The sequence below is a fragment of the Rhipicephalus sanguineus genome, chromosome 4, assembly GCF_013339695.2.
Source record: "Rhipicephalus sanguineus isolate Rsan-2018 chromosome 4, BIME_Rsan_1.4, whole genome shotgun sequence".
Lineage (NCBI taxonomy): Eukaryota > Metazoa > Arthropoda > Arachnida > Ixodida > Ixodidae > Rhipicephalus > Rhipicephalus sanguineus.
Genome location: NC_051179.1, coordinates 7,484,313 through 7,501,833, shown reverse-complemented (window position 1 = coordinate 7,501,833; position 17,521 = coordinate 7,484,313). Strand labels below are relative to the sequence as shown.

General features: G+C 48.6%; 1 protein-coding gene across 1 annotated transcript in view; it reads right to left on the bottom strand.

Moving 5' to 3' along the window:
• LOC119389333 (pre-mRNA-processing-splicing factor 8) overlaps positions 1-17,521 on the bottom strand; it is a 619,528-nt gene that overhangs the window by 115,747 nt on the left and 486,260 nt on the right. The window contains exon 25 of the mRNA XM_037656539.1: positions 4,043-4,172. Coding sequence (XP_037512467.1) covers positions 4,043-4,172 — 130 coding nt within the window. The remainder of the gene's footprint in view (positions 1-4,042; positions 4,173-17,521) is intronic.

Genomic DNA, 17,521 nt, shown 5'->3' with positions numbered 1-17,521 from the left:
ACGTGGAATGAAAGCGCCCGGTTTTACTCAGAGAGTGCGATTAATTATGACTAGAGCAGACTTGGTCGTATAACCGAAAAGCTAACCGATGCAGGCCAACCGATGGGAAGGAAAAGATTGTGGAAGCGGCTATTCAAGACGCACTCAGATCACACGCGCGTAACTCCCGTGTGACGTGATGAGGCTGTGCTGGGCCTCACCACTATCGTACTTTGGCAAACTGCATCGCCAAGACATCAGTGCTCGTCGTTCGAGGAGATCAGGATTCCGCAACGCCTGTACGCATCCCAGGGCAGAGTGCGCGCCCGCAGACGCCAAGGCAGTCCACGCGGAATCCCGGCCAATGATCGCCGCAGCCCATGTAGAGCAGGTAGGGGGGGGGGGTGTCGCTCGAGCACCAACTTTGTGAACTTTGATTCTAAGGGCGCGGTTGCGATCGCTGGCGCGCGCGCTATCTCGGCAGCCATCAGCGGGCGGCTCGTATATTCTGCTACGTACTGAGCTCTCAATGCGAAGACACTGTGCAGCAAAAGCATCTTTCCCTGGAGCAGCCGTATTATCTTACACAAACGTTTTGTAGAGTTACGCGAGATCGGATACAAAACAGTTTGCTGCCAGCCTCACTTCGTATGCCATTACAATTTGTTGCTATCGCATTCATTGCTTCGTCCTTGCGGAGAGTTTTTTTTTCCCCAAAGGTGTTAGGGTTAGGGTCTGCGCGTCTGTATTGGATGACGATGCCCACACTGCAGATGACCGACGCCGCCTCCATTTCTCGCTCAAACTTGCGCAACTGAGAAAATTTTAAGCTGGTCGGGCATTTTGGCGCAGCGTGGCGCTATTTTAACAAATTTCACGGTTTTGGCGCAGCTTGGCGCAAAAATAACGAATTGTATCAAATTGGCGCAATTGGCGCAGCTGTTGCATCGCTGCTCAAGGCAGTACCAGGGGGATGAAACTTTCCGGTTTTTCTGTCCCGTCACCACAGCGATCCTAATGTTTGGGGGGCTGTACTACCTACGAGCATAAATGAACGTTGTTGTTCCATTTTATATTTATTACCAGGTTACTTAGTAACTCCGGAGTTTTTAATACGCAAGTGAACCTAAAGGTTGCAGTTCGAGACTGCAAAAATACGAGCGCCACCCGGAGTGGAAAACGGGAACTGCGCGGTCCTATCTCTCACGACGAAAAAGGGGCGTTTCTTGTCCCGCGCCCATGTATGCTACGGCCTATGGTGTCTCAAAGGCCGTTTTTACCACCGTAAAGTTTGTTTCAGTGAAACCCTTGTAAGCTTCAGCAAAAGAGATGCATGAATGGATTCGCGCCGTGATCACATATCGTGCTGTGCTGAGTGGTGTCAAAATTCTTTACGCCACACCGGGATAAAATTATTTCAGATCCCGGCGGACGAAACCTACGATCTCCATGCTGCTTGTCTTATTTTTCTACACTTGCACGGCATATCAGGATGCAACTTTTGTATGCAACTAAAAATGTAAAATATTGAAGTTGCATTTTTACTGTATGAATGGTACGTTTAGGCAATAAAACATTCAAACAAACTCTGCTCTTTATTCTTGTCTAATTAATGTGCACACGTAAACAAAAACAAAGTCTTACTTAGAATAAGTGGTGCAAAAATAGGTGGATGGGCAAACCTTCATCAATCAGAACGCAACGATTGCCATTTTGATCATGTGGCGGATTGCACCACAGGAAGGTCGCGCAGAAAGGGCAAGTCCATATACAACGAACAACTGATATGACGACCACTTCTCGCGGCACTTTCGAGTTCGTTATAAATGGGTTCGACTGTAATGTGTTCGTGGGTTGGCACCATCTCACCTTCGTTCTTTTCTCATGCTTATCCGTACAGGCACCGCCACAATCACACCGAAGTCAGAATCACTGACAGTGTTGCGAATGGTAACGCAAAGCGCAGTGTAATACATAAAGGCCAGCTGTGTGTGTGCGAGCATCCAACTAATCACTAGCACTGGCTGCAGCAGACAACGCATGGAGCGACCACGGGAGGAGACAACCGCATCATCGTGCACAGCAGCCGATGGCACACACGTTCCTCGGGGAGCAGTACAATCGCAGCTTTACATTGAGGCATGGGAAACTTGTCCCTGCAAGCCCCCTACTCATAAGCAAATTATGCTTCAGCCACATCAATTCTGCTATCAAGCGACGAGATTAGCAACAAGACAAAGCCAAGATGGCACCGGTTGCTTGAAGGGTGAAAGAATGGTGCTCACTTGAAGTCGAGCTTGTTTGGCTGGTGCACCAGCTGCCACTGCTTGTTACAGTATAGACCGCTTATAACGTAAGTCGCCGGAGTCGCGAATATCCGCACTATAAGCGGTACCGCACTATAACCAAAACAACCTTTTCAAAGGCTGCACTTGCGCAAAACGTGTTGAGCATGATGCCTCGCGTGTCCGATAATTGACATATGCGATTTGGGGCGCTTACAACCACTTAAATCTCCGAATGCATGTTCAAAAATTAACCGCCAAAGACCCGCATTGCCAACGAAATGAACACGGGGGAAAAAGCAAACAAAACAAAGTGCCATCGCGGAAATTCGCCGACTACGTTTCAGGCCACCTCGAGGTATGCGCATTACACAGAAACCATGTCGAATCGCGACCGAAATTTCACGTGCTGAGCGCGGTACCGATCGTTCGATTTCACGGGCGCGCACGCGATGTCCAAGACATTGCAATCGAATCCGGAACCACCATTAGAGAGTCGCTTGTGCCAACCATGCCCTCGTTTTCATTAACGATATAATTCCCGTCCCTTCAGGTGCAACCATCGCAAAAAGTTTCGTTGATTCCGCACCAAACCGCAACTTTTATCGCCCACGACCGCTACCGAAAAGCAACCAACGCTGATTAGGCCTAGCCTGCGGTTCAGCATGTTGTCGCGGGAAGTTTATCCAAGACAACATGAAGGTCGGACGTCGAAAAGATCGCACTCAAGCACTAACCCAAGAACAGCGCGCGTTATACGAAGTTTGTGTTCGCGGCCGGGAGACCAACGGCGACAAAAGCCCGCCAAGCTCGTTTAAGTCCGCGCACTGGCAGAAAAGGCGAAAGCTCGCGTCATGAAGCCGCAAAACTTTTCAATTTGCGGACGAGGTAGCAAACGCGATATCTGCAGCAAGTGTGATAACAACGACGCTTTTCCCGACAGGAAACTTACTTTAAAGCGCACTTGATGAGGACGCGATCGTACGTTCCACGCATTCCACGCGGAACGCGCTGCTGGCAAGCTGCCGCGGAGCCTTGCCGCCGCCGATGCAAAGGCTACTCTGTCGCCTAGGCAACCACCATCCTTCCCCACTCGGCGAGCCCGCATAGCGCTGCCGCGGTCTTTTTCCTCCCTCCGCCCCTCGTTCGTTCACTGTGCGTGCCCTCGCCCTTCGTAACGACCTCGTCGCTCTTTTCCCAGCGGCGTACCTCCTTTGAGAACCGCACCCGCTGCCGCGTTTGTTAGAAATATTTTCCCGCAACCGCATTATAAACGGTATTTCATCTTGGGGGACTGCACAATAAGCGGTATGCGTATACGTGCAGTTCTATGGGAGGGTAAACGGGAGTCGAAAAAGACCGCATTATAACCGGTCCTGCACTATATGCGGTTACGTTATAAGTGGTCTGCACTGTATACACTCGATTTGAAGTACTTTCACGATAAATTAGGCACTGATAATTCCAGGAGTGTTGGCTTGCTATACGTACAGCCAATATATGCAGTTTTCAGAAAAATAGTTCTCCACATTTTTTTTTTTTTAGGTTTCAAAGGCTGTGTTTCCCCTACCTACGATTTCTTGTTAACCCATAACTACTATGCTTCAAATGAAAAACTACACCCCCCCTGCCTTCCTTACGTTGGATTCCATTCCCATCTTTTATTCAAGCAGTCTATGCTGTAATGTAGCATTTAGCCCAAGCAACAACCTTGGATCAGAGAACCCCTTTGCCATTAACGAGGCACATATACTGGGGACAACAAGCAATGGACCTACATTGGCACGATTAATGGTGGGTGACCACCAGAGGGTGAAGCGCCGGTTGGGAATCTGGTTCAAACCGGACCGCTGTGCATTGGTAAGCTTCTTGTACTTCATGGACTCTTCAAAACCACTGGCCTTTTCCCTGCGGGCAAGACACAATTGATTCCATTAATGGGGTGAAATCACGGTAATTAATTCTCTAGAAACGCAAAAATTAAAAGTATGAATTAAAATTTTTCACGAGTGGTCAAATGGTCAATTTAGTTATCGCTACTTGGCAAGAAAAAGCACGGACCAAGCCTGCAATAAAACCTGCAATTCATTAAAAGCCTAACAAAATCATATTTGACATGCTTTACATATTTTTTCTATTTATTTTTGTTGCACAGTATAAATATAATCCAATTTATGCATGTAACATTATGTTTAGGCTTGTGCAAATAGCAAATTCTAGGTTCGTAGCGAATTCGAAGTGAATATTGCTTTGGTCGAATAATTTTGAATCGAATTCGACCGCTATATAACACACATTATAATTAAAAATGATCATATTTGACATGACCCAACTAACCTGCACAATATTTTTTTTTCAAATTGAAACAAGGCATGTGCAAATATCATTCTTTTTGGTTCAAAGGGAAGTGGAAGCAACTCTGAATACATAGTAGCAAGACTTGACTTTCAGTAGAATGCAAGTGATAACCTACAAAATAGATTACGTTTTAAAATTTACTATACTTGGAGCATATAAGCCAGTCAGTCAGTCAGTCAGTCAATGAAATTTATTTATAAATTGTTCTGAGGAGCCAATTCTCCTCAAGAGGGATTGTCGGCCGCACCCATGTGGGGACAGGAAGGGCGAGCCCCTCTGCCAAATTGCGGGCCCTCTGGACAGCCCGAATTTGGACCTCCCGGTCAGAGCTGGTGACTGCCATCATCTAGGCGTCCTCTATGATGAGAGGCTCGCCATCGCGCAGCGCCGTGCATTGCCAGAGCTTCTGGGGTAACGTGCATCGTCTCTCGTCGCAGTGAGGGCAGTGCGGCTTTATGCTGTCAATAAACTTGCTGTACACTAAAGGGGACGGGTAAATACCCTTTTGCAGCATTCTTAATGCGAGTGACTGGGCCCTCGAGAGCTGCGGGTTTGGGAGTGGAAAGCTACGCCTGGCCAATTGATAATGTTTGCAAATTTCATTATAGGTGAGGAGCGAATCAAGCTGCTGGATACCATCTCCAAAATTAGAGGCCGACTGCACGCCCCAGTGGGACAGTTCGCGTGAGCGGGCAAGCTCAATGGCATTGGGGATAATAGGGTGGACATCCTTGCCCATGTAGGCAAGAAACCAGGTGATAATGCCGTCGATTTCTGTGGAAAATGGGACTTTTTTTCGTAAGAATATGGGCCACCTGCTCACAGACTGACCCAGTCATGAACGCTCGTGCAGCAGCCCGAGAGTCAGTGAAAATGCATGGCCAGTGCTATAGCAGCCTTTTAAAATTAAAGAACGATGAATCAATGTGAGGGTAATTTGTTCATTTAACCTTGAAGTGGGGCTTCGTGGCAGTGCGGATTTTCCCTCAATAGCTGTGATCACAGTAGAGCACCCCTCCGCTGCAGTGAAGCCACCTTTACAGGGGGTCACATGTGGTTTATATATGTCTATTCTTTCATTTTGAATACTTAGAAACTCGGAATACAGTAGACTCCCGTTGAGACGAACTTGAAGGGACCGTGGTCATCTGTTCATCTTATCAGGAGTTTGGCTTATCAGAAGTGCCCCCAAAAAGAGACATGCTAACTGGCCAAGTGCATCCAAATAGTGTAACCTCATCACAACAGACCTTCACAGTGATGAGAATTTTGGTCTGTTGTAAAGGGAGTATGTAAAATCTGAGTACTGTTACAACATACTTTCACATAAACACTGAATGGGTCTGTTATAACCGCAGAGAATTACGAATCACAAACATGGGCTTATTTTTAACGGGGGACCAAAAAAAAAAAATGCAGTTTTTGGAAAACTGCATTTTCAGTTTTTGTAGCCCATTTTCTATCTGATACCAAAATATCTTCACAGAAAACTACGTAGAAGTGCTATAAAAATTTCTTTTGCGTCTGCCGACATGGCAAAAACTGCGGAAATAACAAAAAAAAAGAGCGTGTATCAAAATTATACCTTGACAACGGCGCAACCGGGTGCCACCATTTTGGGCTCGTCATAAAGAGCATTTCTCCATGTTCGAAGTTCTCTGTTTCAGCTAGCTCCTCCATTCAGTAACAAGCGTACAAAAAGCACATGTTTGAAGTTATATTCGAGACCTTCGATTGGCTGCTTCTGCTGTGATGCTCGCTTCGGGATCGTTGTCTGCTGCTTGTGCGTCGCGAGGTCGTGGCTGTCGAAAATTGCGCTACTATGTTCACGGGTTGACGATAATTTAGAATGCTTTAGTTTGGCAGCTGCAAGCGGAAGCTCAATCTTCAGATTATGATAGCGCGCCACACTCGTCGCAATTATCGCAGACGTGCGACTGTAATAGCGTTGACTTCTTATCAGCACTACGGAGCTTATGACGAAGACCCCCGCGGGACAACTCTCTGTACTTGCAATCGAGCATGACGTACTTTGAAACATCGGGTACTGTCACGTATCTCGGGAGCGCTTGCAGTGCGGAATGGAATTGGGAGAGAGAGAGAGAGAGGAGGGAGACCGTGGCGTCACGGGAAACAAACTTTATCTGACAAAACACAGCAAACAAAATTCACACACACTCAAAATTGTACAACAAAAAGAAGTAACATTATAAAATACTAAGCTGTACAAGACTCACAAAAAGTTCAAGCTATGCTTAGCTCACCCTAACTCGAGCGTCTGGCCCCTATAGGCTTCCCAAGCAACGCTTAGCGGCGCTGCTGCTCTTGACAGGCAGCGCCATCTCTGGCAGAAAAAGAGAAACTGGGGCGTGATCAGCGAGCGTTTTCCCTTCTCTCCACCGCGTTGCCGCTCGCTTCCGTGCACGTGCAGAGCTCTCGCGGTGCACTTGCGGCATCTCACAATGTACCGCGTGCAGTGCGGCTTCAAAAGGATTTTCAAGCTTGACTGGCACTTCTGAAAAGCGAACTTGATAAAATGAGAAAGGCTCGTCAATCACGTTAACGGTGAAGAGCAGACGATCGACGACAACCACGCCCGACTCAAAGCGAAATGCATTTCCCAAGTCGCGATTACACCGTGTAGGACATATACCTCGACGTAAGTCTCATTCTGTCACGTTAATGATGAATAATGGTCCACATGCACTCCGAAATGAAGCCGTACACGCTATCGATGTTCTGCGGCGTGGACTACGAATCATATGATTGTTGTTTTGATATGGCATGCTTGAAGTAGCAGCCGTGTACTTTCGTGAACAAACGTTTGCGGCGTGCGAAAAAAAGATTATACGGCCATGGCACTGCTTCCTGAGAAGGTTAGAGTCAAGTCCTCCGTGCCGCTGGAGAATCACCCGCCGATTAAGACGCGAGGCAGCTAGCTGAGCTTCAACCACTGTGAAGCAAGATGAACTGCTCGCCTCGTTTTTTCGGCTCTCGCGTCATGCTTGCAGTCTCTTTTTATGATATCGACTTGACAGGCGTATAAAACCTGTTGCGTGAACGCGGCTAGAAAATCGCACAAAGTCAGAAGGTGGTTACTTCAAGGTTGCAATTGCAAAGCATGTATTAAGTGCCAGTTATATTTAGCGGCTTAAATATATATCACCCCAATAAAGTGACAAAAACAAAGCAAACCTGCAGAACGATGTCAAAGCTTGCTGAAAATGCACAGACGTCCGTTCCGGCGTGATAAAGCAGCCTTCCCGACGCGTGAAATGCAGGCGCCGAACTTCTGACAATGTGCGGAGTTCAGTTGAATTCAACCAACCGCGCAACGCTAACGTATATATAACGCGAATGTGAACGTTCAACAACGACGGGTAAGTCTCACGAGCACGGGGAATCAAAACACAAAGTTGCTTCACCTACAACCGTAACTGGACTTTAACAATGCGAGAAGACAGCGAGTAATCATTACTGTAGTCGCTGCGTGCATGCGCCCCGTTACTTACCGATTCAGGTAGTCGGAACGAACGAAAGCGATGAACTCAGACAGCCAAAATAGAAGGCGAGACAGCGCTGTCAGCTATCCACGCTTGCCGCCTTTATTTCTCGTGCGACACGTCCGGGAACCGATACAGTTTAACACGTGAATCGTGTGCCTTGTCTGCACTGTTGTGGCTGGCCACTAAACCGCAATACTTCGGACCACGCTTGCGCTTCCGCGGGGTCGCTTCTGCCATCGTGGAAGTGTGCAGCTTCGCACAGCAAGCCTTTCGGTTCAACGTACCCAGATGACGGCCTCCCAGTTACCCGCACCGAGAGAAGAATGCGTGCGCTACCGCTACCGTGAAAGGCGCTGAGTCGGCCGCGCGAAGGTTCAGAGCTTTCCGACAGAGCCGCAGCGCGGCTGGCGCGGCGCTGTCGTCGCGCCGCAAACTTGAGCTTGGGTTCCCTATGGCGTTTCAGTCTGTCGCTCTACGAATCGAACATTCTTACTGCGTATTGTTCGCTGCCTCGATTCGGTTCCAAAGTCGACGTTCCCTCCCGTCATCGCAGCTCCTGTCGACGTCTTAGAGTCGTCGTTGTCGATATACTGCCTCGCTGGTCGTCCTCATCGGTGACCCTCCGGTCTTTCGTCGAAAAGGTTGGTCTCGTTCGGTTAGGCCTAACCCTCGGCCTCTCCTCAGTGCCACTGGCTCGAACTGTCGACGTGGCTCTCTGGTGATTGTCGGTGGGTTGCCGTCATCTTGTTGAACCGGGGTAGTGCCGCAGGTGCCTCGAGAACTGCTGCGATGAGGCTACCACAAGTTCGGGAAGCCTTGCTCAGTAGACACCAAGGTCGATGGGCACCCTCCCAGGCCTCTCGCAGCGCTGTCTCCAGAACTGGGCCCTGCTGTTCCAGTCGCGGGCGCGATGCTGGCTTGCACCACCTTGCTCTTCGCCAACTCCACCGAACAATGACTTTCACTTGTCCTGTGGTCTTTCTCCACGGCTCGGGTTGTGTGGTACGCGCCTTTCTCCAGCCAATGGCGTGCGTGGACGTGGCGGGAATGCACACCATCGGGTACTTTTCTGTGCTGCGCACACCATCGACGCATTCCGCCGTCCGGCACGTGCCCCGTACCCCTTTACTCATGACAGGTACCGCGGCCACGCACACTGCAACTGAGCTTTCTACTTGATGTCGTGGCTAGGCCTAACTCCGCTCACGCTGCTGATGTACGAGACAAATCCGAACTTTGTGGGCAAGAACATTGCACTAGTGGACATGTGAAAGCGAAGAAGTCGCAATGTGCTTCAACGCAAGCAACAAATCACATCGCCCGCTGGCTCCTCAGAACTGCGGATGGGCATTTCGCGCATCGGCAGCGGACCCCACCCGCCAAGCTCGCCGCGAAGCGACTGCTCAGAGAAGCGGTGGCAGCGGCTAGCAATTCCGCACGCCAGCGTCCCAAAACGCAAGACCAAGCATGCTGCGCTCCAATTTTTTGTTGCCATGGCCAGGCATAACCGATCATTGACAGAACGGAGATCGGCGGCCTTTGTTCTTACATCGGAACTTCGATATCCGCGGCGCGCTGTTCCCATCCCGAAAGTATGCTAAGCGATGTTTGAAATCGGAAGTTATTGAATTTGGTATGTCCGTTGTAGAAAAGTCCGCTCTAAAGGAGTGCTGACCACCTTGCTGGCCTGACATTTTAGTCAATTATATCCGAATGTCAGTTATACCAGAATCCGTTGTAAACGAAGCTCAATCAATGGAACAAATACGGAGGTCAGCATAACGCCGCAAATTGGTATGCAATATCCGAATGTCTGTTGTAACGAGGTTATACTGTATGTTTCCTGAAAACACTGAATGTAGTAGGCTTACAATGGGGGCGAGACGACAAGAAAAAGCATTTGTTTGGCTCAGCTTGATAAAAACTACACTCAAACCTCATTATAACAAAGTCACATTTGCCACGAAAATAACTTCGTTATATCCGAAATTTCGTTATAAACATTTATTTGTAGCACTGTAGCTATGGCAAGACTATTCTTCATTTACTTTGTTATAAACAATAATTCGTGATATCAGTGTTCGTTATATCGAGGTCTGAGTGTATGTCTTCAAGTAAAGTATTTACATGAATCTTACGAGCACCTGATTTCGTGGGTTCAAAAATAAAAATTCTCATGAAGATATTCCTACCACATTTTAATGATAAAACTGTAGCACGCTCTATGTTGACGATTACAAAAAAAAGAGAGAGAGAGAGAGAGACAAGCACGACTGTGGCTACACACTGCTCACAAACCGGCGCCGCCTCCGCCTCGTCACTAGCTAGCCCGGCGTGACACGGCTGCATGCTGCACCACGCCTGCGATAAGGGACAGCGCCACCGTAGCATCACCAGAGGCTTATTAGGTCACCAACGGTGGCTACAAACCCAAGCTGCCAAGCTCGGAAGTCATCATTCCTTCGCTAACCATTCGAGCGCAGCATCAGTATGCTCGACCCCCGCTGCTGCTACTACGCTAATACCTAGGGGTGTGCGAATATTCAAAATTTCGAATATTTTTCTAATAGTGTTTGCTATTCGATTCAATTCGCACTGGAATTTTACTAATCGAACTATTCAAACTTCCCAAAGACAAATACAGTCAACATCCGATTGAAAGTGACCCCTTCAGATTTTTAGTATGCTTCACCTCATTACACTCCTATTGCGGCGAAGATGCCTTTCAAGCTCCGTTACGGTCGAATTTAGCCAAGACGCAGGCAACGTCCGATTGAAAGTGGTCCCTAGATTTTCAATATGCTTCACCTCATCACACCCCCGTATTGCGGCAAAGCTGCCTTTCAAGCTCCGTTACGGTCGAACTTAGCCAAGACGCAGGCAACGTCCGATTGAAAGTGGTCCCTAGATTTTCAATATGCTTCAGCTCATCACACCCCTGTATTGCGGCAAAGCTGCCTTTCAAGCTCCGTTACAGTCGAGCTTAGCCAAGAGACAGTCAACATCGGATTGAAAGTGGTCTCTAGATTTTTAATATGCTTCACCTCATCATACCCCGGTATTGTGGCAAAGCTGCCTTTCAAGCTCCGCTACGGTCGCAAATGTATTGACTCAAAAAAATGCTGGTTCCAACATGGAGATGAAAGATGTGGCAGAGTTGGGGGCTTTATTAATGCTGTTTTGGACCTGAAGTTTGGGCAGGAAGTCCGAAAAATCGGAAGCCGAAGGTTTTTAGCATCCGAAATTTCAGATGTTCTTACATATCGACATCTACGAGACAGATTTGAAACTCCGGACTTGAAGGGAGCACACCCTTGTCCGCCACATCAGTTGGGCTTCCACAGAAGTTGAAAGAGGAGGAGAGGCTGAGGAAATAGCATCTTTGCCTACCACATGTAAAGTGTTGTAGGCAACACTTTGGTTGCACCAAATCATGTACACAAATACAATTCAGCCTCTACATTGCCTCATTCTTGATAAGACAACTATGAAACACCACCCCGCCAGCGCTTCATCAACCTAGCAAAAAGAAACACTTTCATGTTGCTATCTCATAAGAATATGCTTAGGAATCCTCTCCAACTTTTTTTTCTGCAATTTCGCTTCGAAGTATTCGAAAAATATTCGATTCGATTCGCACTCACACTTCAATCTTCGAATTCGCTTTGCACCCAAAATTTTGCTATTTGCACAGCTCTACTAATAACCAGTCGCTATGTTTTATGTTGGGATGTGTCCTTCCATCGACACGGCACCCACACAACTTTCCTTCCAAGAACGCAAAATTTATTGTCCTGGCAGTTTCTTTTCTTCTGTGAGCCTGTTTTGCTAGCTCTTAAGATCACTTCTGAAGAAGCCTCTGTCGCGTGCTGTCGCGGCAAAGTCTGAGTGGCTTAAAGGGGTACTGACACGAAAATTTTTAGTTGTTTTTTGCGTCAAACGAAATGCCAAGCCCTCAAGAACCTAGATAATGTAGTGCTAAGTGCGAGTGCACCCTGAAAAAGTAATTACAGTATCTTTTTAAACGCTAGTTTCGCTTCCTACTGTACCCTGACACCACAACATGGTATGAGCTTCGTGTCATGTGCTCGCGCAAGATACCGTATTTATTCGAATCTAGGCCGATAGTATTTTCGGAATTTCTTTGTATCAAACTCCAGGGTCGGCTTAGATTCGAGGATTTTGAAAAACGCGCCATTTTTCATCGAGAAAAGTGTTGCAAAACTAGCGCCGCCTAGACAGTATTGTAGCCGTTAGTAGCCGAGCCAACACCTGGCTTAAGTACGTACGCGAGGCCGCCATTTTTATTTTTGTGGCGAGTGTTGAGGCGAGCCGTTCGTCAGTTCGGGTCTCGCTTCGAGTGGGCTGTGTGTGGCGTAGCTCAATGGCGCCAAACAAGCGTAGTCATTATAGTGCGGCGTATAAAAGGAAAGTTGTGCTAGCCGCGGAGTCATCCTCCAACGTTCAAGCTGGGCGGGACTTTGGAGTGGACGAAAAGAATGTTCGTCGCTGGAGGGACCAACGGGAGAAGCTCTTCGCGTGCGCTGAAATGGTAACCGACCTCGCCGTGATACCGGGTGGTATGACGGGCCAATTGCAGCCACCTGATGTTTGCATCAACAAGCCGTTCAAGGATCGCCTGCGGGGATTATACGCGGACTGGTTAAGCACCGAGGACCACCAGTGACGCCGACGGGCCGCATCAAGCGGGCATCACTGTCTCAGTTGGCAGGCTGGGTGGCTGCAGCGTGGGACGACATGCCAGGAACTTTGATCGTGTGCTCTTTCAAGAAGTGCGGCATATCAAATGCGCTTGATGGCACCGAGGATTGCGCACTGTTTGAGGACAGCGACAAAGAGATCAGCGACGACGACTCAGAATGAGCACGACATCTTGATGATGAACCAACTGCTCCATTTCATCTTCATATTTTCAATAAATGATTTCTCTTTGTGAATTTTGCCCGGCCTACATTCGAGGTAAGTTTTTTCTTTTTTTCGGGCTTTGGACTTTAGGGGGTCGGCTTAGAATCGGTGTCGGCCTAGATTCGAGTAATTACGGTATCGTGAAGTTTCCACGGCCGCTCCGCACCGTGGCTCGACTGGTGACGCACAAGTGGCCATATTGGAAGTTTTGATAACCGATGTCATCACAACTAGCCAGACTGCTGCGTAAGGCCACCAGAATTAGTACAGCATGGACCGCTTATAACGTAGGTCGCGGGAGCCGGGAAAATCCGCATTATTAGCGGTACCGCACTATAACCAAAACGTCACTTTAAAAGCTTATTCATATGCAGATACTATTGTAAACTCACCTTTAATATGTTTTTGACAAGGCAACACGCAATAAGGCATTGGAATGCACACCAAAACGAACAAAAATTTATTTTTCAATGGAAAAATGCCGTGATCTTTGTCTGGCGCCGAGCCTTCACTGCATTGTGCACCATTTCGTCTTCAACGGCGATGATATGCTGGAGAGCTTTCTTGCTCAAGTTCTGTGCACAGAACAACTTAAGCTTACTGACATAATCCAGAGCATCCCTGGATGAAATTTCTGGTGTGCGGTCCTCCTCATCGGTATCGTCGTCCGATACCTCGTCACCGCGATCCTGCACAGCTGCCACGATTGCCTCGTCCGTGTCTGCTTGTTCGCAGACAATGTCGTCACAGTCGTCGTTCACGAAGCCTTCGAAGGTGTCGTCCTGACCAACAATGTTGTTTCTCATTAGGTCCGACCACACATCATCCACGTCGACGGCTTCGTCGTCATCGTCGTTCGTTGTATCCCGATCGCCTGCTGCGGTGTTGCGAACGAACCCAGCCTTAGCGAAACACTTGGCGATGGTCGATGGTTTTATCTGCCACCAAGATGCCGTGACCACGTCAATGGCGTTACGCAGATGAACCTTCATTGGTTGATCTCGCTGAATGTTTATCAGCAGCCTCTCGCATATGCACCTTTTATAATGCGCCTTCACTGCCGCAATCACGCCTTGGTCCATTGGCTGGCTCTTGGCAGTCGTATTTGCGGGCAAGAATTTGAGGCTTACCGCCTTCAGCTTCAAATTTACATGATGCGCACTGCAGTTGTCAAGGACCAAGACCGCTTGCCGCTTTTCTGACATCATGTCTTCATCAAATTTTTGAAGCCAGTTCGCAAACAGCTCCCGTGTCATCCAAGACTTGCTGTTTGCTTTGTATGTGACTGGAAAGCACTCCCTTTTTTTTGAAGCAGCGCGGCCGCGCCGACCTACCAATCACAAACAAGCGCCTCTTGTCGCTGCCATCCATATTGGCGCAGAAGAGAATGGTAAAACACTCCTTCGAAGCCTTTCTACCGGAGCAACGCTCGTGGGGCAGTGCGAGAGTTCGGTTTGGAAGGAGATTATAAAATACACCAGCCTCGTCCGCATTGTATATGTCCCTCTCGGCGTACTTAGACAGCATGGTCTCCATGTTTACATTGAGCCACGCCTGAACAGCCGAGTCATCGATTGCTGCACTCTCCCCGGAGATAACACGACAGCTGATTCCGTGTCGGTCCTTAAAGCGCTGAATCCACCCGTTTAACGGGTTGAAGCCATCGATTCCCAGTAAGGTGGCAAATGACCTGGCTTTCGCTTGCAGCATCGGACCGCTCACAGGCACATTTTGGGCTCGCACCTCGCAAAACCACTTGTACAAAGCGGCATCCACGTCTTCATATTTTGAAACACGAATCCGCTTTCTTGCGAGTGATCCAGCATCCCCTTGAAGCTGCTGTTGCACCTTCTCTCTGTTTTTCCAAATCGCCGACACTGTTGTGTCGGCGATGCCGTACTTCTGAGCGACGGAAACCTTCTTCATTCCACTTGCAACATCTTTTACGATGCTCTGCTTTGTCTCGAGAGATAAAGCTTGCCGCTTTCGTGGGTTGGAAGGACCAGGCGGCATGGCAGCCCAGTGCAGCGCGACACAAGAAGCCAGAAGATCGATAACACAACACGTGTACCGGCCGCGCACAAGGCACAACGCACACAAACACGTTTTCCGGTGGCTAGGCCTACGACGTTGGCGACACTCTTCGAGGCATGCACGCAGAGAGCCAGAGAGTGAAAGATTGGACTGTGTCGTCGGGGCAAGTCTGTCAACCGGCCAACCCCCACGAACGAATGAACCTTCCCGACGACTTCTCTCTCGCCCGCGCGGGCCTCCCGGTCGGCTCGGCAGCGGTGCCGCACGAAGGAGGGGAAAAAAAAAAAAAAAAAAAGGAAAGCGAGAGAAAAGAGAGGCCGGTCGCACTTCTTTTCTTTGCGCGTTTCTTTTTTCCCCCTTTCAGAGGGGTTGGCGACGAGTTCCATCGCTGCGTTTTTCTTTTTGTAGAGGGTGCAGCGGGGTGCGCTCTTCGGAGAAACCGCACTGTACCCGGTCTGTCGTCGCGCGCGCCCGCATACTAAGCGGTACGCTAACACATTGAACTCAATGGGAGGTGAACTGGTGGTCACAAAAAACCGCATTATATCCGGTCCCGCACTATAGGCGGTTACGTTATAAATGGTCTATGCTGTACTGTAGCCTGACGTCAAGCTAGTGTCGATGTCGGTAGGTGCGCTATGAAAAAATTGACTTTAATATCAAAATAAAATATCTTATCAGCACTTGCTGAACTCCACACTTACTCAGAGCCGTCTCTGTATACAGATTTGTATGGCAGAGTAAACTCCCCTTCGAAAAAAGGTGTCAATACCCCTTTAAGAAAGTGTGCAAGGCTTTCTTCAACGTCCGGATATTTTCCCTTTTTCGGCCCGTAGTTGCTTTTCCCGATCGACGTGCGACTGAAGATATCACATCGTGCTATTCACGGTCATGAGCCTCGCACACAGGAAAAAGACATGACAGAGCTATATTCAGTGTGCAAAATAGCCTTCCTTTGTTGTGCACTTCCATAATCAAAATGGCTCATCACAATTTGCACTTCACTAGTAACAGACAACGCCCACAGGTCCTACACGAACCAACGTGAACTGACCACAAGATGCGCTCAGCCGCCGTTGTGTCATGGCGATGACAATGCACCTGACCACTCTGACGGGAGTGCTACCGCAGCAAACGTGGTTTCGCTTTCGTACTCGATTCTAACGCACAGACAATTTTTGTTCTCGTCGCTTTTTTTTTTTTTCCACTCCCCCTTTCCTTTGCCCCTCTGACCATGGCGGAGGGGCCCAAGCTCTTGTGTTCTTCTGCTCTCCTTTGTACTCCAGCTGGGAAACCGAAGAACAGAAGGGGAGGGGGGGGGGGATACAAAAGGACAGACTGGCTTGGGGGTCCCAGTTGTAAATCCCCCTACTCTTTTTTGTTGCTTTCTTTGCTGATAAAGCCCACACAGAATCGCAGAATCTTCAGCGTTGTCGGTCACTGTGAAAGTTCGTCTTAACAAATGAGTACAGTTAGGTGGTTCATCTTAAGTGAATTATTTTCTGCATTGAGTCTATGGGAAACCAAGCAAATGGTCCCGTGTTGTTCGGTATAAGTGAGAATTCGTTTTAAACGAGTTCGGCTTAAGGGGGGACGCGGCTTTCGTATCGCGCAAATGGCAAAAAAATCGATTTTTTGAAAATCACATTTTCAGTTTCTGTAGCCCTTTTTCTATCTGATTCCAAAATATCTTCACTGAAAACCACCTAGAAGTGCTTTAAAAAATTTGTTGCACGTGCTGAGTTGGCGAAAATTATTGTGGAGATCGCAAAAAAACGGTGGTTTTCAAAAAAGTCTTGCTCCGCAACGGCACAACCGGGCGCCGCCATTTTGAGCTCGCCGTAAAGAGCATTTCTTCGTTTTCAAATTCCCCACCTCAGCTGGCTCCTCCCTTTGAAAACAAGCGCACAAAAAGCAAATCTCTGAAGGTCGTTTCGAGGCCTCCGATTGGCCGCGTCCGCCATGTTGCTCCAGCACGCCTCGTCATTGGTCCGATGCTCGCTCCGAGAGGACAGCCGTCTGCTGCTTACGCGTCGCGATGTTACCTGATGTTACGACTGTCGAAAATCGCGCTACTTAGTGACGCGTTCACTCGTCCTGTGTGCACGGGTCGACAATAATTTAGAATATGATTACCCTGTAGTTTGACAGCTGCAAGCGGAAGCGCAGTCATCAGTGTACGATAGACGACAGCGTGCCGCGCTCGTCGCGAACATCGCAGATGCGCGTCTCGGGTAGAAGTTCAGCTTGTCAGCACTTCGTACTCCGAGACGAATAACTTCGCGCTACTACTCTTTGTACTCGCGATCGAACATGACTTGCTTTGAAACATCGGGCACCGCGGCCACGCACACCGCGACCGAGCTTACTGCTCGGAGTCGTGGCTAGGCCTAACTACGCTCACGGCGCTGGTTTACGAGACGAATCCGAACT